Consider the following 22,257-nt stretch of genomic DNA (forward strand, 5'->3'; position numbering starts at 1 on the left):
CCATAGGTCGATGATCAGTTTTGTAATGTTCTGGACGGCGAAATGTTCTGGACACTCAAGCCTAAACATATAGTGAGGGTGTGCTGGGAAAGCCCAGCAGAGATCTCAGTCCTTGAGGTCTTCAGCGCACACCTCGGGCAGAGCTTCAACAGCATTCTGAGGGAGATGTGTGTTTTGGACTTGGAGAAGGCATTCAACTGTGTCCCTTGGAGTGTCCTGTGGAGGGTGCTCTGGGAGTATGGGGTGTTTGGCCCATTGCAATGGGCCATTAGATCCTCATACAACCGTTGCAAGAGCTTGGTCTGTATAGCCGGTAGTAAGTGGATTTGTTCCTGTATTTGTGGATGGCACAGTGAAATGTGTTCACAGCCGGTGATTTCTGGATGTGTTCCTAAGTCCATGCAGTGAATTTCATGACAGAATTGCATCTGTTTTCACTTCAGTTCACAGACATCCAATACTGATTGTCAGACTTGTCCCCTGCACACACAGATTTCTCCACATTCAATTTTATGTTGAGGAATATTATTCTGAATTGTTCCATAATTTGTACAGGCAGGTTTTTGCAGATTGGTAAACCTCCATCCACCTTTGCTCCTGAGAAGCTGTGCCGCTCTGAAACGCTCTTTTTACACTCCAGTCATGTTACTGATCTGATGCTATTTAACCTAACCTTCTTTTTAGCACTACTTAATTTTCCTGCCTTTTGTTGCCCCGTCTCGACTATTTTTAAATCAGGTGCTGCCATCAAAGTCAAAATGAGCTCTTATTTGTCTTAAAATGGCACACTGACTCAGCTTAAACATTTGAAATGTCATCTATGTTCTCTTGTTTGCAAATCATTGGATTCTGGTTTTATTTACAAATCACACAGTGTCCTTTTTGGAACTGGGGTTTTATTCTTCCTGGGCACATTGGGCACTGGACTAGCTTTTAATGATTTTTTTTCCGCATTTTTGACACCAAGAAAAAGACACTGACTCAGTGTCTTTTTCTTGGAATTCGACTAGCTTTTAATTATTATTATTTTTTACATTTTGCTTAACTATTACACCACTGTTTTCACTCCTTTGGGCTGTAGCTCTGCTCTGAGTCGACATAATGACACTTATAATACACACACGACACCAGAATAAATCAGCTTAAGACGAGTAAAAGATTTATTTCACATTTTGTTAAATATCATCAGCTTTGTATGAGGAATCAAAGACATCAAAGAGCAGGTCACAGGAATAGTTAAGAAGGCACAGAGGGACAAAGGGAGGGGGGGGGGTGTCTCCAGAAAAACCCCATAATGAATAACGCTGCTGCATCACGTCTGCTGATGGTTTGTTGTGAGTGCTGTAGTTTTATGTTGTTTTTTTACAGGGTGGATGGAATTTGCTGGCTTTGTTTGTTCAGCCAACCATAAACTCAAACACTTTTAGTGATGGTTCAAAAAGCGACATTATTATTCAATCATTACTTCTAGAACTGCACAACACCTGCACTGGGACTGAGGGTCAGACGGGAGAGGGACACCACAACCAGGGAAGAAGCGCTGCAGGCACAACACAAAGCACACACGGACACAGAGATAAGCAGAGGGATCACCTCAACAGTCTGAGCTCTGATGCTGTGTTTTTACACCCGGCTTTACCTGAGTCAAGTTTGCAGTGAGGACATAACTCAGGTAAGGGGAACTTTAAAAATGAAAGGTTTCGGATACACTTGAACACAGTGCTGACCCCTGTTAATGAGAGCAGATGATGCCTTGAAGCGATGACCTGGTCCATCTGACCTCTCACCTCCGGAGCAGGCGGGGGAGGGAAAGAGGGATGAGGGCTGAGAGTGTCAGAGTCACAGGCACTTGCGATAAAATGACAAAAATGTTACGATTTCCATTAAGGCACAACAGATAAACTACACTCACAAACATCTTTGGGACAAGAACAGCATGATTCTTGTGATGGGCATAAAGAGCTGCACACAGAGGACTGTGCAGCAGGTTGGCTTTCACATCTACACCCCCGACACATGATTTTACCCGGACACATGATTGCTGTGCCACTGCTTGCTGAGCGGCCAGTAGTTAAACCTTTGCTGCAGCGAGTCAGTTTTACAGCGCGAATGTCATTTCTTTAAAGTTTTCTCTAAAAGGTCATCGTTTGACTACGATGACCTGGATGACTGAGAACCTTCACAGTCTAAAAGACACAGTTTCATTTTTCCTAAACAAATCAAAACACTTGTTACAAGGACGCCTTAGAGCCGGTGGGATTGTGTTTATCTGAAGTGTGAATGTGAAAAGGTAAAAATACACAAGTGAAAAATGTGATTACCTTAGCAAAACCACCATGCATGTATTATCTAGTGTGAGGAAAATACATTCAAATACTTCCGTCATACTGACCGACAGATTACCACACTAGCAGCTGGACACCACTACATTTCCATTAAAAGAATAAGGCTGACTCTTCTCATTCTTAGGATGAGTTTTTCTTTTTGTCTGTCAACAAATCCCACAAATACTAACAGTGAACTGGTCTGTCTTACCACTTCCTGGCTTATGTACATGAGCCTAGAGTTCCTGTTGAAGAGAAACTACTAAACATGGTGCTGTAAGAGTTTGCATACACATAGGAGGGAAACTACAGGAAAAAACTAGATTGTTTGAGAAGTCACAAAAAGCTAAGCTGCATTCACCTTCTAGCTTCACTTCTGAGCTCTTATTAATAAAACGTGCACACTTTTATCTATGGCTATGAAAAATTTGGTATACTTGAAGATTAAAAATATAGAAAACATAACTATTCGTTGAACATCTGTACCTGCTCTGTGTTCAGTCTGGATAAACTTTAACTCTTTACTCCATAAAGAGACACTGACGACATCCCCTTTGTAGCCTTGATGATGAGTTTTGACACCTCAGCATATATCAATAAAATTGTGGTTTGAAGGCAATCAGAACAGTTTCTGGGTTTTTATAAGTTTAGTTGCACAGGGAGAGACCACCCGCACTAACTTCTGATGCACACCAGTCGTTTTTTTTTTCTATAAGCCTGAAGCATTCAAGGTCACTCCTGGTCGATTTATACAAAAACAACAAGGAACTATAACTGAGAAGTGTCACCATTAGTTTATGGATTACCAATTAAATTTATGGGTTCAGTACTTAGACTGGCACCGTCTTAATTTTTGGTGGGCATATTTGGTAGCCTGTGTTTGCTGATACCTAAGACTTACTATAGTTTAAACAGAGGATTTATATGAAAGGAGTTACCATGAAGGAGACAATTAGCTACAAAGACTGCACCAGGCTTTTCAGGTGGAAACCTAGACATCTTAACACAGGAGTCTGTGAGGACTAACCCGCTATTGGAGCCAGCCTTCAACTGCACAGATCGCTCATTGGGAATAATACACTTTTGGTGCCCTAATATGACATTATTAGGCTACATATTAGGATTCATATTAGGGCACATAATTTGAGCTTTGGGATGTAAATAAATTTTAAATTCAAGAGAAACAGCGAAACCCATTTCACGCAGTACCAATTCACTTTAGGGTTGCGACTCACATCTGGCTTTAGCTACAAAGACAATGCTAAAATTCACTATTCATTTGCGTTTTCATGGGATTTGCTGACAGAAAAAGCCCCTCCCCCCACTTGTCCTTGAACCTCCTCTGTGATTTTCTATGTGGACAGTGTCACTATACTGACTCTTTTCTCTTCTGAAGTCACTGGATTTCATCAAACAGCTACAGCTGCTTGGCCAGAATAAATCAGCACCTAAAATCAGCAGAGGTAATTAGACACACAGTGGAAACTCATGCACACGCGCTCGCACACTTTGTACGGAAACTTTGACAACAACGCGCTCACAAATGCATGCTCACCAAAGCACGCGACACAGACGAGGCTCATACACACAGTAAGCATGGCGACTTTTAAAAACTCACATATAATCGACACAGTGGATTTCATTGGCAGTGTATGGGATAATAATAATGACAGAGTAGGTTTCCCCTTACGAACTGATTCTGATCTTTTTTCCTTCATTGGTTTCACAATCTGAGTCTGGATTTTTTAAACTGAAGTTAGGCTTTCGTCACTCCTCTCAAACACCTTTCAGTCGGCCCTTCTCACCTGCTTCGTTCTCTCTTTCATTTGTGGACAGAGTAACAGTGTGTTAGTGTTTTGCATGAGCTGAGCAGTCCTTCTTACATCACGGTGTTTCTCAAAAAACAATGTATACCCTATGTAGGTCACTACTCTGTAGTTTGGGCCCATAAAGTAGTGCACTAGAAGTACACAAGTGTCTATTGAGACGTGTTCCCTTGAGATGTGGAGGAGTGAGACGACAGGGTGGTTTAACTCCGGGGGATGATGCCCTTCTTGTAGGCCACCAGGCCAGCTGCGGCGGCAGCAGACAGGAATGTGGAGACTCCTAAGAACTTGAGGAAACCATCAACCGAAGGCAGGTTTCTCTCCCAGAAGGTGGTGACAAACGGGAGTGCCCGGATTTCCTGCAGGACGGAGGGAATGATGATATCAGATATCTGCCTTTTTCATGTGCATGATATTAACTAGACACTTGATAGATGATTTGGCAATATACAACTTATGTAATCTTGGGTCCAAAATGTGTAAACAATGCATAGGTGTCTTAAACCTGCATTTTTTTTTTTTACATGACCAGCAGGGGGCAACTCCTCTGCTTGCAAATGATTGTATAGAAAGCTAGGGAGAAAATGACCTCTCTTGGTTTACAACCCCAAGAAACATTATGGTCTCGCCTGGTAGTTTTTTTCTAATTTATTACAGGATGATCTTTTTCACAGTATCATTTATGGTAAAAAGTGTTTTGGATTCATGACGAAAGATTTCAGAGTGTTTCTCCACTGACTGTTCATTTTTTATCAAAAGCCAACTTGTAATTTGGTGCATAAGGACTTCTCTTACATCGTTCTCGGGCTCAGGTTGCCAGATCTGATTAGGTTGGAGTTTACCCATCGCACACATGACCTGCGAAAAGACATTGGTGGTGTCAGTCAAAGAATTCAAAAGGATCAAAATTTACAGTCTAAATTTTAAACATGATACACATTTGAGTTTGGGTGATGTTAATAAGATATCTCTTTATTATTATTGCACAGTCGTACATAGTACAATAGTACAATGAAATTGGGGAACTGTCCCACGTTGGCACTACATACAACACAACACGACATAGCAACTTAACTTAAGTAATAAAAAGAAGAATAAGTGTATGTTTATGTTTAATGCACTCAGATAATCTACTCAGACTTGACTGGCCTTTACTGTAACTGACCTACTCTACAGCAGAGCCAGAGCTAAGAAGCATGGAGGAACATGAACACATGGGGGAGTATCTTAGGAAACCAAACCTAATGTTAATGCCTTGGAAGAAGGACATAAACTGCAAGCAGCAGGTGAGTGTTTTAGAGAGATTTAGCTTCTAAGTAAGAAGACTGAGTGGGGAGGACCAGTGTGATGATTTGATACCAGCTGACCCCCCAGCACTGCTGGCTAAGCTCACCTCAGACTCTGAAAACTGGCAATGTGCTGAATTTACGTTCTGTTACATTCACATCACCAGGAGCAAGCTGAGGTGTGACTAATAGGTGTGCCAGCTGCATGATTTAAGTGGTTTCCACCTGGTATATATAAGTAACCTGCCTCTAAGGGTGTTTAAACTGGTAAGAACTGGTATTTGCTAACACGTAGCAGTGAAAAGCAGGTACTTTAATGCTCTCTGACCTCTCTGGCTGCTCTCTCTCCAGCTTGTACGGCGCCCTCCATGTAGCCACTCCATTCGGTGGCCGTCTCTGTGCCCGCAAAGTACAACTTGCCCACCGGCTCTCTCAGCACTCTGAAGAGCAAAAAAGAGAGAAACAGGAGAGGCTTCAGAGGTTAAACTGATTTATGGGTTTTAAACACTGTTTTATTTTTTTAATGTATGCACCAGCATTGTACTGACCTCTGAGCTTTAGCATGCATTCACTTCATTTAAAAAAATCATCTCACCTGAATAAGTGCAATATGGGATTATATAACACAAAGTGCATTTCCTTTGGATTAATCTTCCCACCCCCACTGTGCTCAACGTTAAAGAACCAAAGAAAGGACTTTTGCTTTAACTCTATTTATTGCAGGGCCACCCGGTATGTGAAACAAATTTCTCTGTATAAAAAAGCACAATGTTAGGTTTCCAACTCCAGCTTACTTTTCATTGTGAGTGACAACACATTTGCACATCTGGTGAGGACATTTACACATGAAATATGGTCCCCATGACGATTAACAAGGAGTTTCAGTTTTTCATATGGAGGTTAACAAAACTCTAATAGTGAACATATGCACCAGGATCTGTACAACAAGCAGCTTCGACTAATAAATGAAACCAGCCGCAATGCATCAGACACCTGCAAACAGCCACGGCACTGGATTGTGTTTTATGTGTGTGTACAGCTATAGATTTAATGGGCAAATCCTGGGAACACGTCCTGCTGTACTGAAAATGCATTCATTTGTTCACACTCCAATAAAACCCATGAAATGCAGCAACAACACCATTCAGTTAGGAATGCCTCCAACAGGACCGGTCAGTTTTTTTCTTTAAAAAAGATGAATTATGAGATCACAGTATTGCTTGTGTGGTAAACATAATTATCCGTGCCACAAAAAGTGTTGTGATCTCAGTGAGTCCCCTCTGGAACCGTGCACAGGCAGGCAGGTTCATTTTATGGAGAACGAGTGGCGCTGATTTGCAGAAATAAGTGCAAATCCTGCTGAAACATATTGTGGTGAGCTCAGGCGAAGTAGGAGACAGAGACTTCTGTTTCAACCTGCTGTTCCTGCGCTAGCCTCACCGCTAAGCTACAGGAAGCACAGCCTTTTATTAGGAATGCCCCTTCACACACAGCAATAGTGAGAGGTGGAAGAGGTTAGAAACATTAACATCAGGTATAGACCCATAAGCCCTTGGGCCAGCGGCCCCTCTCCCTAGCCCTCTACATAGGGGTCAGTTGTCCCCGACAACCCCATCACCCCACACAAAGTCTTTCAAATGTCCAGGGGCCTTCTTTAGGCGAGTCGGCCGGTTGAGCCTGCTACAATACATTAGCCATTAATATCCAGCAGCTGACACATTCAAATAAATTAGGAAGTCAATTGAAATGAAAAGATCACACTTTCATATTTATGTTTATTTTTTTGTGTGTGTACACGTGTGAGAGAGAGAGACTCACCTGCCAAACTGAGTAAGGATTCCTGGGGGGAAATAGGCTGTGTAGCAGCCTCCAGAGTACTCCTCTTCACACCAGTTCTTCTCCTCATAGTGCACCGGCTGCAGGAAACAAGCAGACACATGAGCAGTCAGTCAAGTGATTCCACAGTATCCACATGACTGTGTACCACTCTGCACCCAAACTCACATGCAAAGCCTCATCTGTGCCCAGCACTTTGGAGTAGATCTCACAGATCCTCCTCAACCTAAACACAACAACACAGGAGTTGGGATTAAACTGATCTCACAGCTCGTGAGAGTTTTTTTCCATCTCTGTCCACTGGTGTCTACCTTTCTTCCTTGGACAGGCTTGAGAGCTTTCTGGACTTGCGGGCAAGGATGAATCTGGGGGGAGAATGAAAAGAGAAAACACTACATGAGCATGTGTGTGGCTGGTTGGATGACTTTATCACTTGTGTTTAGCTCCATTCAAGCACAAGTCCTACACTGTATGGAAATTCTTGTAGGAGCTCATGCGAGAATACTACGTTAGAGTCTGTCAAAGGAAAATTGTTTTATATAGTATTATCAGCTACATGAAATGTATTCTTTTATGGATCACTAAGCAATCCACATGTCTACGTGACTTTTCAGCTAATAACTTTTGACATGAACTCTTCTGTGATAAACAACTTAGAGCTTCCTCTTTCTGTTCTAGAACATACAGATTTAGAAAAGGGGAACCTCAGCTCTGAGTTCTGAGAATAACTTTGTCATCGTTGTACACACACAAGCTTGTATAAATAAAGAACGCAGACAGTGATACAGCGCGAGTCTGGAGTACGAGCGCTCTATGACCGTCCTTGCGAGTAAAGAAACTGCAGTGTTTGTGTTTTCTAACTCAGGTGTCTCAAGCTGAAGAACGGCAAGGTGATTTAAAGAAATCCCCTGTCAGAGTCAGATGGTAAAGCTGAGACACAAGCCTACAGGCCAGTCAGTAACCCTCTGATAATCACAGGTCGCTAGTGAAAAAAATGTGTATTCCACCCTAATGATGACTAAAGCATGCATCATGGTGCAGCACTGTATACTTCTTTGGGACTGCTGATATCACTTAGCGCTATCTGGCAACCTCCAGTAACCACTTGCCAACCAATCTTATAACTCAGGTCTGAAAGCTGTCCTGCGGCAGGTAAATATTTTTGGCGATGTAGTGTACAATATGAAATCATAATACAAAATATACACAATTACAGAGAACTGTTTGAAGCTCTGTACCAACCCCATAATACAAGGTACAGTCCCATCAGGCTTTGTGTCATCCAGGGTGAAGCCGATGGGAGCGCCCTCCTCCTCAATCACCATGCTGCCGCAGTAACCTGGTGACACAATAAAACGTTAGAAATGGCATCATCTTGAACAGCATTCGCACTCTCTGTGTTTTCACTTCCTGCGTACCCTTTTTCCTCCAGAAGTTCTCTCTGTAGTAGACCATGCACTTTATGACAGAGCCCATGGGAACACGGTTGATCAGCTGGTTCCTCAGCGGGGGCAGCTCAGGGTTGAAGTGCATCTTCAGATTCAAAGCAGGTGGTGTGGCCACGATCACATACTTGGCCTAACACAGAGACAGAGACAGCACAAAGTGCGTTCCAATAGTCCGTTTATAACTGAAAGATGTGACCCAGAAGTATCTGCATGGTAGTCATCAGCCATAGTAAGAGCTGTTCCAGTTCTCCAAATACTAAGGAAAGGGGCTTCAATGATTATCAGAAACAAAAAGCTCACTTTGAATTTTATGGCAGTGACATGTCTCAAAGTGTGAACATGATGGTGAAACACTGACATCGTCTCTGGGCCAAAGCTCATTTTAAACAGACTGAGGCAAAGTGGAAACTGTTCTGTGGTCAGAGAAATCAACAGAAAGGCTTCAGCAGAAGTAAAAGAGTTGGGGTGCTGAACAGGCCTGCCTGCAGTCCAGACCTTTCACTAATTTGGAGCATTATGAAATGAAAAAAAAAAACCCAGACATATGACGGAGAGCCAGAACTGTTGACATATATAATCAAACATGAATGAGACAACTTCCTGCTCCCAAAGGTTTAGTACCTGCTCTCCTCAGTTGCTGAGGAGGTGTTAAAAGAAGAGACGATGCTAAACTGTCTTAAACATGGCCCCATCGCAATTTTTTGGAGAACAGTTGCTGCCATCAAGTTCAATATGAGCTAATATCCATTTGCACTTTCTATGCTCCGTTTATGAGATTGAAAATAATTGCATTATTTTTATTTTACATTTTTACACAGCATCAACTTTTTCAGAATCAGGATTGTACGTACATCTGCACATATATTTATTTATTTACTGTTTTAAAATGTCTCCCTTTGCAGCTGTCACACAGATGAATGTGAGTTAAGTTAGATATTTTCCTCCGAAATGCAGGGACACAAAAGTACAAAGTAGCACATTGGAAAAGGTTAGGGTAAAGTATAAGAACCACCTCTCTGTGATACAGGCCCATGCTGCTGAGGGACCTTCCATGATCCTCTGAGTGCCTTTCCTCTATTTTCCTCTCATTATTTTATCCTCACTGTTGCCAAGTTCTGCTCAAAGGGGTTTCTCTCCATCTTGTTGTAATCCCTTTGACCATTTAGTGCGGTGTGCCATGAGATGATTTGGTGCTAGATACCGTTAATAAACATTAATCGAGCTCCTCGAATATTTACTAGAATGGACTTTAAATGCTCATTTCCAGATCAATATTATATTCCTGACTATAGCAGAATATGTAAGGAAAGACATAAAAAGTGTCCTTAAAGAATAGTACTTCAAAGGAAATACTGGTGATATACTCAACTCACCTTGTAGGTCTGCTTATCCACAGTCTCCACCACGACCATGTCTCCGGTCTGGTCGATCCTGTAGACTGGAGACTGCAGCTTCACTCGGTCTCCCAGCTCCCTCGCCATGCACTGACTCACCTGATTCGAACCCCCTACAAACTTCCTCTCCTTGAGACATGAAGAGAGCAGAGTTCAGTGAGCACCAACAGGGAGAGCAGATGCAGCAACACTGGTTTCTATTTCTATTGGGTGGAAGTGACTCTTCCCCCTCTGGGTACCCCTCAGCAAGGCTAATAAACTCCCATTTTGGAATGAAACCGATAAAATCCCCTGATTTATCCTGGTGATACGCACCAGTTATCCTCAGTCCACCTTCATTTCCTTCACTACAAATTTCTGCATCTTAATTCAAAAGAAACACGTTCATAAAGCCAGGCCAGCAAATGTTGAATGATGAAGTGAGGAGGTGGAGAGAGGTTTGGGATGTCAAAGCTCCGATATACAAAACTAAATCAGTGCTGACCATTTCCATGTGGTTAGTGTCAACATCTCTCTCATCCCTGACCAGAAACACATTGTGTGCATTCCTCTGTGGCATTTGGATGAATTTGTCAAGCAGTCGCTGTGAAAGCACGAGCTAAACCTAAATCAGTCCTGGGCGGTGAAACGAGATGAGCCTCTTCTTGTCTTGTTTGATTAAAGACAAGTTTTGCAGTTTTGCAGGAAAGCTGCACTCGAAGCAATGCATACCAATTGCATATCCATATGTTTAAGATGACTATGTGTAAATACTTCAAATACCCCTATGTATGCACCAGTCACAAGGTGTGTAAGCTTTAAATGTGGCGCAAACAGGAAGGGGTCACAGAGCCGACTGCACTACTATTTGTCATTTGTTTACCAAAGCCTTTGTGGCTATGGCAACAAGGCCCCTCAGCTTGAGGAACGGCAGCAGAAAAGATGCCCTGAGTATTCCAAGAAAACATCTTTTGTGTGGACAGCATCTTATTCAGGCCAGACTAAGGAGACTGGGCTGTGAGGGATCTCCCTCTGATGTTCACACTGCTCCTCTGAATCACTAAATGAATCTGTGTGAGAGGCAGAGAACGCAAGTCCACTTCTTGGCATGCCGACAGAGTATTCAGTTTATTCAGACAGATATATAAAAAAAACGAATTCTTTCAGTCTATTGTTCTCAATCAGTAGGTATATGGTAATCAGTAGGAGGACATACCTGTCCTCCATTGGTGGTGGAGCAGATTCTCATTATTCCTCCGCACTGTTTGACGTACCAGAGTAACCAGAGAGCCGACACCTCGTGGGGTTCAGCGGTCACGATCAAGTTCACAAACAGTGTGGCGAAGCGACGAGCAGTTCTGAGAGGGATTACATGGAAGGTAAGAAGTCTTTAAATACTGCATGTACCCCAGTCACAATTTTTATATTCTGTAAGAGTGTGAACAAAGCACAAAAAAATCACCATGTCAGGGATTTCTGTTTGCTTATCCTACTTTTCCAGCAGAGACTTGCATGTAATGTACATTTGAGTAGTTTCAAAGTCTAACTAAAGTTTTATTTTAGTTTAATATAGGATTCATTACAGGATTAATTCAAACACTGGAGCAGCACAATCATTTAATTAGTGCAGAACTGTTGTTTCTATGTTGTTACAAAAATGTAATTTACTTTTTATAAGCTGCATATTTTAAATTTACACCGTAATTAGATTATCAAAAACATTCTCACTCACAGCACATCGTATACTGAAGCTTCTCCACCAAAAACCTCTATGAAACAACTACAACCTTCAGCATCAGTTTTCAAAGTTTTTGCCAGGATAAGGATTATTATTCTCATTAGTGCTGACACAGGAAGCTGTAACCATTTCCACCTCTGCAAGTTTGAGTTACTGAACTGGACCTCTTAACTGTGACTGTGGTGTTGGAGATCATTTTATTGGAATTAGCCAATTAACCAAAATTAACCAAAGAGCGTTAATTTTACTTCCAGCTTCGGTGAGTGGAATTCTAGCATTTTATGCCAAGTCTGTTGTGCAGAATGCTGCACCTATGAAACCTTAGTAACTAAGGTTGCTAACATTAGCTTATAACCTAGCACTCCACCAGCCAGCCTCGCTGACTCATATGAGATATTAGAAAATAAAACGACATTTCTTTTGTTAGAGACCACCTTCAACATTTGTGTCACATGATTTAACAATAAAACTTTACCCTGGATATAAATGTTCATTGGTAACAGGATGAATAGCTAGACCTATTCTCTGCACAAACGGGAAACATTTTGAACATGTTACCTGGTCCAGCAGAGTTTTTCAAAGAGTTCCTGCATGGTCATCTTGTCCCACTCCTCAGCATGGGGAGCTCTCCAGGGAGCCTCTCTGGGAATCTGAAATGCAGGAGGATGTTCAATATGAGTCAGGCATGTGCAGTAAACCAAACTATAATGTCTATTAATATGAATACTAATGGGAACTGCTTTACCTCCTCGCCCATCTTATCCATTGCTCTAAAGAGGTTGTTGAAGTCCATCAAAGCGATGGGGTTCCACATGGGAGGCAAAGAGCCTTTGAACGGGTAAGACTTTCCCTGTTGGACACATGATTGCGGCCATCATCATCAAAACAATATTCTCCAATATTCTTCTATAAGCAATGGTTAATGATGGCAGCATTCAAAGAACAACATTTCAGCGTTTGCCATTAAAGATTTGTTTCAGCTGACCTCTAACTGACTGTGAAAGCAGTTTGAAGAGTGGTGGGGAAAGTGGAGTAATAGCTTGTGCAATGTTTACAACTGAATCAAAGATACTGAATCATTAAATGTGATAAGAGTAGCCATAATCCAAAGCCATAGTTTTTATGCCTGGTCTAGTTTATTTCTGCATTTCTCAATCACATACAAAGACATACAAACACAGAGGTGACAGTCAGGGGTAGATGCAGTGGGTTTAAAACCATTAAAGTTTTGCCAAACCACAATTGTAACTAGAGATTAATTTTTGTTGCTTTCTAGCAAAGGTCTCTTAGCTATGTGGAGGATAACAATGGTATGAGTGCATTCATTTATGTGTGTTGATGTAACCTCAAATAATCTCTCCAGCGTCATATGCTAGAGAGATTTTTGAGAGCTTGAGTATTGAGAGCGTTGCTTGACAGGAACATTTATTTCAAACCTTATTAAACACAAACTTCCTTGAAAGAGAAAAAACTGTCTGTACATCTTTGTGGGAATGCCCTACGCCTCACAGAGCTGTCAGCTCAGAGACAATTCTGGAATAACACTTACACTGTATTGTCTTGGTCTGCAGCTGCAGCTTAAACTAATAATGTCTCCTATTATTTACAGTCTCTTAACTTATTGTGTTGTGTAATATAATACCACTGTAATAGAGCCAAAGGAAAAAAACAAAACAAAAAGAATATCAAACTTGTTTAGTTCATTTCATTGTCAAACAATGTAGCTGTAACTGCATTGTTACTGCATTGAAGGAGACTGGAGGCATCAAGGTAGCACGGAGGGAGGTTAGCCAACTATCGGAGCTGCAGAAAGGTGCGACAAAGAAGATGTCTAAGAAGTGCCGCAAGTTGTCCAATACCTGAGGCCTTGGAAACTGCCAAGCAAAGACTCACAGCCTTAGCCAGCTGCTTGAAGAGGTACACCAGAGAGATAGAATGCAGGAGAATAACTACAGCTGTTCTACACAGAACCGGTCAAGGTGTACTCTCAGTGGCAGGGGAACAATTTGAGAACAACACCACCAAGCACAAATGAACCCGTTGCTAGTTGACGAGAGACATCCGGAATGGCTAACTGAAAGCCGGATGGTCCTGATCCTCAAGGACCCCCAGAAGGGACCAGTCCCATCCAACTACCGGCCAATAACCTGCCTCAGTACCACATGGAAGCTCCTGTCGGGCATCATGGCGGCTAAGATGAACAGGCACATGGGTCAGTACAAGAGCGATGCACAGAAAGGGACGGGCAAGAATACCAGAGGCGCAAAACACCAGCTACTGGTAGACCAAGCAGTCAGCTGAGACTGCAAGACTAGGCTGACAAACCTGTGCACTCCCTGGATTGATTACAAGAAGGCCTATAACTTGATGCCCTACAACGATCCTGGAATGCCTAGACCTGTACAAGATCAACAGGACCCTAAGAGTCTTTATCAGGAACTCAATGGGGATGTGGCGGACAACACTAGAGGCCAACTTCAAGCCTGGAGGTTGTATGCTAAGCTTAAGGAAGGAGGCCGGGGGCTAGTTAGTGATATAATTGGGAAACTTTTTGGAGGAAACCTGTTCTTGTTAAGACAGACGGCATCCATCCCACTTTGAATGGAGCAGCTCTAATTTCTAGAAATCTGGACAAATTTATTGAACCCCCCAAATATGACTATCCAGAGTTGGGACCAGGAAATAGAGTTGCAGTCTTACACGCCTCTCTGCAGCTCCTCTCCTCCTGTTATCCCCCAAAAACCTGTGTCAGCTCCCAAACAGACACAAAACAAACTAAAAACCAGCAATAAACAACTTAAACATAAAAAATCACAAAGAAAGAACAATACAGTATCCACATCTGAACCAAAGAGTAAAACAGTGAAATGTGGATTATTAAACACTAGGTCTCTCTCTTCCAAGTCTCTGTTAGTACACGACTTAATAATTGATCAACAAATTTATGATTTACTCTGCAGAAACCTGGTTAAAAGCAGGACGATTATGTTAGATGAATCAACACCCCCGAGTCATTCTAACTATCAGAAACCTCAAAGCACAGGTCGAGGGGGCGGTGTGGCAGCATGTTTCCACTCCAGCCTATTAGTCAACCAAAGACCAAGACAGACTTTTAATTCATTTGAAAGCCTGATGCTTAGCTTTGTCCACCCTAGCTGCAAAACTCAAAATCCAGTCTTATTTGTAATTATCTATTGTCCACCTGGGCCTTACACAGAGTTTCTGTCTGATTTCTCAGACTTTTTATCTGATTTAGTGCTCAGCTCAGATAAAATAATTATTGTGGGTGATTTTAACATCTATGTAGATGCTAAAAATGACAGCCTCAACATGACATTTAATCTGTTATTAGACTCAATTGGCTTCTCTCCAAATGTAAAAGAACCCACCCACCACTTTAATCACACTCTAGATCTTGTTTTAACATATGGCATAGAAACTGAACATTTAACAGTATTTCCTGAAAACCCTCTCCTGTCTGATCATTTCCTTTTTACAATAATTGATTACACAGCAGTGGAGAGTAGACTTCATCACAGTAGATGTCTTTCTGAAAGTGCTGTAACTACGTTTAAGAATATAATCCACCCACTGTTATCATCTTCAATGCCCTGTAGCAACATAGAGCAGAGCAGCTACCTGAACGCTACTCCAACAGAGGTCGATTATCCTGTTAATAATTTTGCCTCCTCACTACGTGTGACACTGGATACTGTAACTCCTGTGAAACTGCAGGCTTACTTGTTGTTCCTAGAGTATTTAAAAGTAGAATGGGAGGCAGGGCCTTACATTTTCCGGCCCCTCTTCTATGGAGCCAGCATCCAGTTTGGATTCAAGAGACAGACACTATCTCTACTTTTAAGACTAGGCTTAAAACTTTCCTTTTTGCTAAAGCATATAGTTAGGGCTGGATCAGGTGATCCTGAATCCTCCCTTAATTATGCTGCAATAGGTGAGTATTTCTTTTTCAGTCACCTTTCTCATTCACTATGTATTAACAGACCTCTCTGCATTCAATTATACTTGTTATTTAATCTCTGGCTCTCTTCCACAGCATGTCTTTCATCCTGTCTTCCTTCTCTCACCCCAACCAGTCACAGCAGATGGCCGCCCCTCCCTGAGCCTGGTTCTGCTGGAGGTTTCTTCCTGGGAAAGGAAAAAAGGGAGCTTTTCCTTCCCACTGTCGCCAAAGTGCTTTCTTATAGGGGGTCATATGATTGTTGGGTTTTTCTCTGTATGTATTATTGTAGGGTCTACCTTACAATATAAGGCACCTTGAGGCGACTGTTATTGTGATTTTGCGCTGCATAAATAAAAAATAAATTAACGAAAAATGGCAACATCTGCTTCCACACCAGCAAGCAGTGAACTGTCTTCAATCAGAGGACCAAAGAACGCTACTTGAAGACAAAGGTGACTGTACTGCAGAGGAGGATTTTATGACAACCATCTAAAGATAAAGATTTCACAGAACCACAGAAAATGCTAATCACTGCCCTTAGCCTTTTACCCAAATTATATTGTACGCTCTTATCTGACTTCGAAACAAACATCTATTATCAATAGTAATTTTATTGCCTATTGTAATATACAGTACTGGGAAAAATGTTTGCTCTTCTTAATTTCTCATTTGTTAAACTACATTTAGTTTTAAAATGTAGTAAATTATTATTTGATTCGATTAATTAATACATTAATTTAGTAAGGAAAAAGCTAAACAAACCTACCATGTCCTAAATCGTGAATTTACTGTGATCAACCACATTTTTTGGAAAGTTGAACTTTGAAAAGTTCAGTTTCAACTAGCCACACTCAGGTCTGATAACTGCTGAATCCAGAAATCGCTTAAGTAGAACCTGTCTGACAAAGTATAGTAGGTTAAGCGACACGTCATGCCATGATCTAAAGAAACTCAAAAACAGCTGAAAGACAAAGCCGCTGACAACTATCGGTCTGGAAAACCATTTCTAAGACTGAACCAAGTGGAAAGCTATTATTCACAAATGGGCTACTAAAATTACTCCAAGAGTGCATCAATGATTCATCCAGGAGGTCACAAAAGAATCCAGAACAACATCTCAAGAACTGCAGGCCTCACCTGCCTCAGTCAAGGTGTTCATGATTTACCAACAGCAATTTTAAAATTTTACTAATGTAGTAAAACACACACACACACACACACACACACACACACACACACACACACACACATACACACACACGGTATAAAAATATAGGTAATAAAGACTGATTGCTGTGAACTGCTGATGCAGGGATTGGTTCCCAGGTATAAGATAATAAATCATATCTAAACACAACCTCTGAAGTCAGTCTAAAGATTTCTTGGATTTCTATCTTGCAGAGCATTCATTATGCGAGAGGCCAACATAAAATGCAAACAGTTTTACATTATCTAATGGTTTCACTGTGATTATTATAGCATTCTAAGATCTGTTCAAGATCTGTTTTGTGTATATATTGTCATAGTGTTTTCTTTGTCCTTTGTCAGACTGTCTGTGTCTCATGTCTCTGTTCCTGTTTGCTATCCTCCAGTGTTTGATACATCAAGTGTTTTGTGAAATTTTCAGATTCTGATTATTCTCTTGTTGTTTTTTTTCCTGTTTAATAAGTTCTGGCTTGAGAATCTTTCATTTGGCCTAATTTTTGTCACACCCATAACAGGGTAGCCAAAGCAATAGGAGCCACTTCCCTCACAGCTTAATGGTAAACTCAGTCCACCAGCTGGTAAAAGGGAAATAATTTGAGGATCTCATCCCATAGGGCAATGGAGATCATTATAGTGCAGTCATTTTTAAAATATATTTTTAGGATAGCACTTCTATAAGGCATGGATGGAAAAACAGGCCCAGAGAGGGAGCAGGACTCTTAACGTCCATCTTGGACCATTGTAACACTTGTTGGGTAGGGGTGGGTAGTGTTTGTTAATAGTCCAAATGGCCCAGGGGAAGAAGCTGTAGAAGCTGTTAGTGAGTCTGGGGTGTGGGACCTGATTGGTGGAGGGTCAAACAGGTGGTGGGCGGGGTCACCTGTGTTTGTCTAAGACAGGAGAATCTAGCAATGGGTGGCAGAGGACAGCCAATGACTGTTTTGACAGTATTAATTACCCTCTGCACAGCGTTTCTATTCTCAGTTGTGGGCCTTGTGTACCAGACAACCAGGCAGTAGGAGAGCACGTTCTCCCCTGAGGAGCAGCAGAAGCCCAGCAGTAGCTTCTAGTCCAGGTTTTTCTTCCTCAGGACAAGGAGGAAGTGCAGCCACTGTTGGGGGTTCTTTACCAGGGTGTTTACCGAGCTTGAACCTAGGAACAGGTGGCAGGGGGGATCTGAAGGGGTGGCAGAGGACAGCCAATTATTTTTTTGGCAGTATTAATTACCCTCTGCACAGCCTTTTTATTCTCAGTTGGGTGTTAAGGATGTCTGGGATTATAGAGTTGAATGTTGAGCTGTAGTCCACGAAGGGCATCCTCACGTAGCTCTTCCTGTTAGCCAGATGGCTCAGCGCTCTGTGAAGGGTGACAGTGATGGTATTTCCAGTATTTCCAGATATTTCATTTTTTCCCCCAAACCACTGTCCAACCCCCCAACCCCCCCCCCCCCCCCCCCCCCCCCAAAAAAAACCAAAAAACCTGAGCTCAGTGTGAGCGTTGGTAAGATATTTCTTGTAGTTGGTCATTAGGTTTGCACACATTTCAGGAGGGATTCTGGCCCACTCCTCTTTACAGAAAATCTCTAAATGCTTTAGGTTTTAAAGACCCCCACAGCACATTTTCTACAGGACTGGTAGAAAGGTCTGGTCTGGAGAGTGGCTAAGCTGCGAAATGAACTTAAAATTCTTCTTCGTTGGCCACTCCTATGTTTCTTTGGTGGTATATTTTGGGTCATTGTCATGCTGGAAGACTCATTCATATTCATAGTTTTTTGGCCGATGGAAGAAGACTCTTGTCCAAGATTTTACGGCACATAGTCCAATCCATTGGCCCCTCTATACGGTGAAGTCATCCTGTACCCACAGCAGAAAAACAGCCCAAAGCACAATATTTCCACCTCTGTACTTGACTGTGGGGGTTGTGTTCTTTAGGTCATACTCATCACTTCTCCTCCTCCAAACACTGTGGGTTAAGTTGTTGTCAAAGAACTCGATTTTGTTTTCATCTGATTACATTACTTTCTTCCAAGGCTTCTCTAAATTTTTTAGGTGTTCACTGGCAAACTTAAGAGGGGTTTGTAAATGTGAATTCTTGAGCAGGGGGACCTTGTGAGCGCTGCAAGATTTGGTATATGGTAAATGGAGTGGTTCTTATACAGCACATTACTATTCTACTTGAACGCTCAAAGCACTTTAGCATGTCTAATGTACCCGTACCTTTTGATTAATAGATGACCTGCTCTACCTCCTGAGCCACAGTATTCTCTAATTTTAGACCATTACAACCAGTGTGTTACCATTGGTGTTTTTTGGTGACTGTTTCCAGTCTTGAGATCATTAACAAGCTCCTCCACTGAGTATATATGTTCTGTACGACCGTGTGTGTGGGGAGTGGCTAATTTAGCAGATTACAGTCAAGTGAACTAAAGTTAACAATGATGATAACAATGTTTTACTTTGTTGTTAGTGCAAACAAAACGATTCCCAACAAATGCTTCAAACTCTACTGCTGATGGCAAAGAGGCTAGCTCTGTTAGCTCATGCAAAAGTCAAGCTGACAGGAAAAGTGCCAGCCGCAGAAAGTGGCAACTGAAAAATGTTGACAAAGATCCTTGTTGCCATGCCTACTGCGTGATGCCAGAGGGGTAGCAGAGACTTGGATTTCCTTTTTATTGGATAATGGGTCAGACTCAGGATATGGTGCATCATCTTCTGAACACTGTCATCATTTACTCCATCACTTAAAGTGAAGAATACATCTGGAACATGTCATGATCTGTCACAGACTACACAGAGATAACATAAACCAAGAGAGCTTGGAGTAGAAAATTATCTACAATAAAAAAAAGACACTCACATTAACATAATGCACCAAGTTCTCCTGCTCGTTGACTTTGTAGGTCTTTATGCCGTACTCTTTGGCCAGACGGAGGATGCGGTTCTGTGTCGGTCCAATGTATGCACCGCCTAGATCAACCCACTTTGCCTCCTTATTCTAAAAGACACATACTCGCAATTAGATCATGACAAAAAAGAAAGAAATGTCACAGATATTTCTGAAAAGGCTAACTGATCTATGCTTGTACTTCTACACTCATAAATAACTTGAATGTAAATGTAATTCTTTTTCTGTATGCCCATTAAAAGCAATAGATACACCATCTTGGTTGTAAAATTGAAAAGGCTGGAAAGTATTTATATTACTGTTACTGATTGTCTCTTTTATGAGCCACTCCTACAGTAGTATTGGCACTCTTTGCCTTACCTGCACAGTGAAGGTACGACCACCAACCCGGTCTCTGGCTTCCAACACTACAGGATCGAGCCCACTGGCTTTCAAGAGCTTTGCAGCACTCAAACCTGCAGAAGGACAGAGACACCAACAGGACTTAAACATAAGGATTCAAGCAATATATGTGCTTTCTGTACTTGTAAAAACAGCAATAGCAAAAGGCACACAGGGATTTTAAAGGTCTTTTAAAATAAATGACAAAAAAGGCTTCCAAAAATGCCTTTCTTAAAAGAAACATTGTCTTTGTGCTCTATTAGATCACTCAAAACCAGATCAAGAGGATCGTTTGGAAAATCTGATAAGAAAGACAAAGATTTGAACTTCTTTGTTTATTTTTAAAGTAAATCTGGTTTCTCTTATGCTAGTTAGGACACTGTTATACCATCAACAGGTATTCCCACTTTAATTGTTTTACGTTGTGCATTTACAGTGATTAGTTTTTTGGTAGGCATGCAACTCTTAAATAAAATTACATAACATTTGCTTTTCAAATGAACTGAGAGAGCTCTGGGAAAAATGGAGGGGGGCAGGGGGGATTGAGGTTCTCAACAAATCACAAACCAGCCAACCAGCTGATCATGTGGGGAGGAAGAGCTAACAAGTAAAGCACTGAGCACTGGCTCACCAACCACAGAGTATACAGTAGATAAACAGCTTGTCATACACTGCCCTCTGGCATATGGAGTATGGGTCTGTCACAGGTTTTCCTGTGACACTGGGCTGGGCAGACATCTCTGAAATCAACGGAGCACTTTTGCGAATAGGCTCTATCTTGACAAACCGACCAGATATCTGAAGATTAAATCTCTACATTCTCGGCTAAAAAGATATTTAAAGTGTATTTGTCGACATACAAACAGGGTATTTAAAGGCAAGTTCAGTTAGTTAGAGAAATGCCCAATAAAAAGAATGGCCACCAGGCCAAAGCAATGGTTTTCACTTGAACAGCATTAACCCCACCCCCTGAGTTTGATGGGTGAGGCTGGCAGATAAAATTAATTCATGAAGATAGCCGCAGGGTCAGGACTGCCAAAATGAATTAAATAAATACATCATTAAATAATTGATTAAATGTGTCAATAATTAAATACAATTTGAAATTAATAAATACATAATTTATTCAATGTTTTAAATGAAATTAATGGGCATTTAATTAATTATTTAAACATTTATTTAATTAATTAATTTCAATTTTAATTAATTAATGACAAATTTAATCATTTATTTAATAGCGTATTTAATTTATTTATTCCGTCACTCCTGGCCCTCCATACCGCGCACGTCCTCTTACGTAATACAAAGTATGCGCTGGTTGATTAGCTGTTACTCAACTTGCTCTGCTGCTGCTGCGGTGATACAGAGGTGAAAGAGCTGGAGAGAGGAGGTGAGGGGAGGCAGTCTCACGGAAGAAGAATAAAAACACTACGAATAAAAACACACACACACACACACACACACACACACACACACACACACACACACACACACACACCTGCGGCTACAGCTTCTTCCACTCGCTCACGGCCACAGTTGTGTAGCTACCTTCCACAAAGCGCATCTGTTCGAAGCTTTGGCTTTAATCAGTTTATTTGCTCAACTCGTCCGCACAGCCTGCACACCAAACTAAAGTTTTCTGACGTGCAGCCTACCTGATATGCCCGCGCCGACCACTATAACGTCGTAGGTGTTGCTGGGTGCAGTCATGTTGCTGGGTGGTGTGTCTTCTTTCCCCTCTTTGCTGTGTCAGCTCATTACCGAACGTAGGGTGCGCATCTGGATTAAAAAGCGCCGGGCAGGCCCACTCCCTGCAGAGACCGCCCACCCATAGTAAAGCCCTGCCCTGTGGACAGGGAAGACCATTAGGGGAAAACATTTTATGGAATAATAATAACAATAATAACAACAACAACAACAACAATAGTAATAATATTTTAAAACTTACTATTGACTCAAATTTTACTAGGAAAT

General features: G+C 41.6%; 1 protein-coding gene across 1 annotated transcript; it reads right to left on the reverse strand.

Annotated features, from left to right (window-relative positions):
* Nucleotides 1-1,151: 1,151 nt before the first annotated feature.
* Nucleotides 1,152-22,026, reverse strand: LOC134645333 (amine oxidase [flavin-containing]-like). The gene is made up of 15 exons (XM_063498733.1): nucleotides 21,939-22,026; nucleotides 20,263-20,357; nucleotides 19,855-19,992; nucleotides 12,577-12,681; nucleotides 12,390-12,481; nucleotides 11,310-11,451; nucleotides 10,094-10,243; nucleotides 8,691-8,850; nucleotides 8,515-8,611; nucleotides 7,584-7,637; nucleotides 7,441-7,498; nucleotides 7,255-7,352; nucleotides 5,765-5,876; nucleotides 4,946-5,008; nucleotides 1,152-4,509 (listed from the first exon to the last, which is right to left on the reverse strand). The coding sequence occupies exons 1-15, from the start codon at nucleotides 21,991-21,993 to the stop codon at nucleotides 4,354-4,356; spliced, it is 1,575 nt and encodes a 524-aa protein (XP_063354803.1). The 5' UTR covers nucleotides 21,994-22,026; the 3' UTR covers nucleotides 1,152-4,353.
* Nucleotides 22,027-22,257: the final 231 nt, after the last annotated feature.

Source organism: Pelmatolapia mariae, linkage group LG16_19 (genome assembly GCF_036321145.2).
Source record: "Pelmatolapia mariae isolate MD_Pm_ZW linkage group LG16_19, Pm_UMD_F_2, whole genome shotgun sequence".
NCBI lineage: Eukaryota > Metazoa > Chordata > Actinopteri > Cichliformes > Cichlidae > Pelmatolapia > Pelmatolapia mariae.

What these genes read in the sequence shown, in the direction of transcription:
- LOC134645333 (XM_063498733.1), bottom strand. Translation starts at nt 21,993, where the DNA reads ATGACTGCACCCAGCAACACCTACGACGTTATAGTGGTCGGCGCGGGC. An exon ending in TGGATAAGATGGGCGAGGAG is followed by an intron (nt 12,482 to 12,576) that starts GTAAAGCAGTTC and finishes CCTGCATTTCAG; the next exon opens with ATTCCCAGAGAGGCTCCCTG. An exon ending in GCACAGATGAGGCTTTGCAT is followed by an intron (nt 7,353 to 7,440) that starts GTGAGTTTGGGT and finishes TGTTTCCTGCAG; the next exon opens with CCGGTGCACTATGAGGAGAA.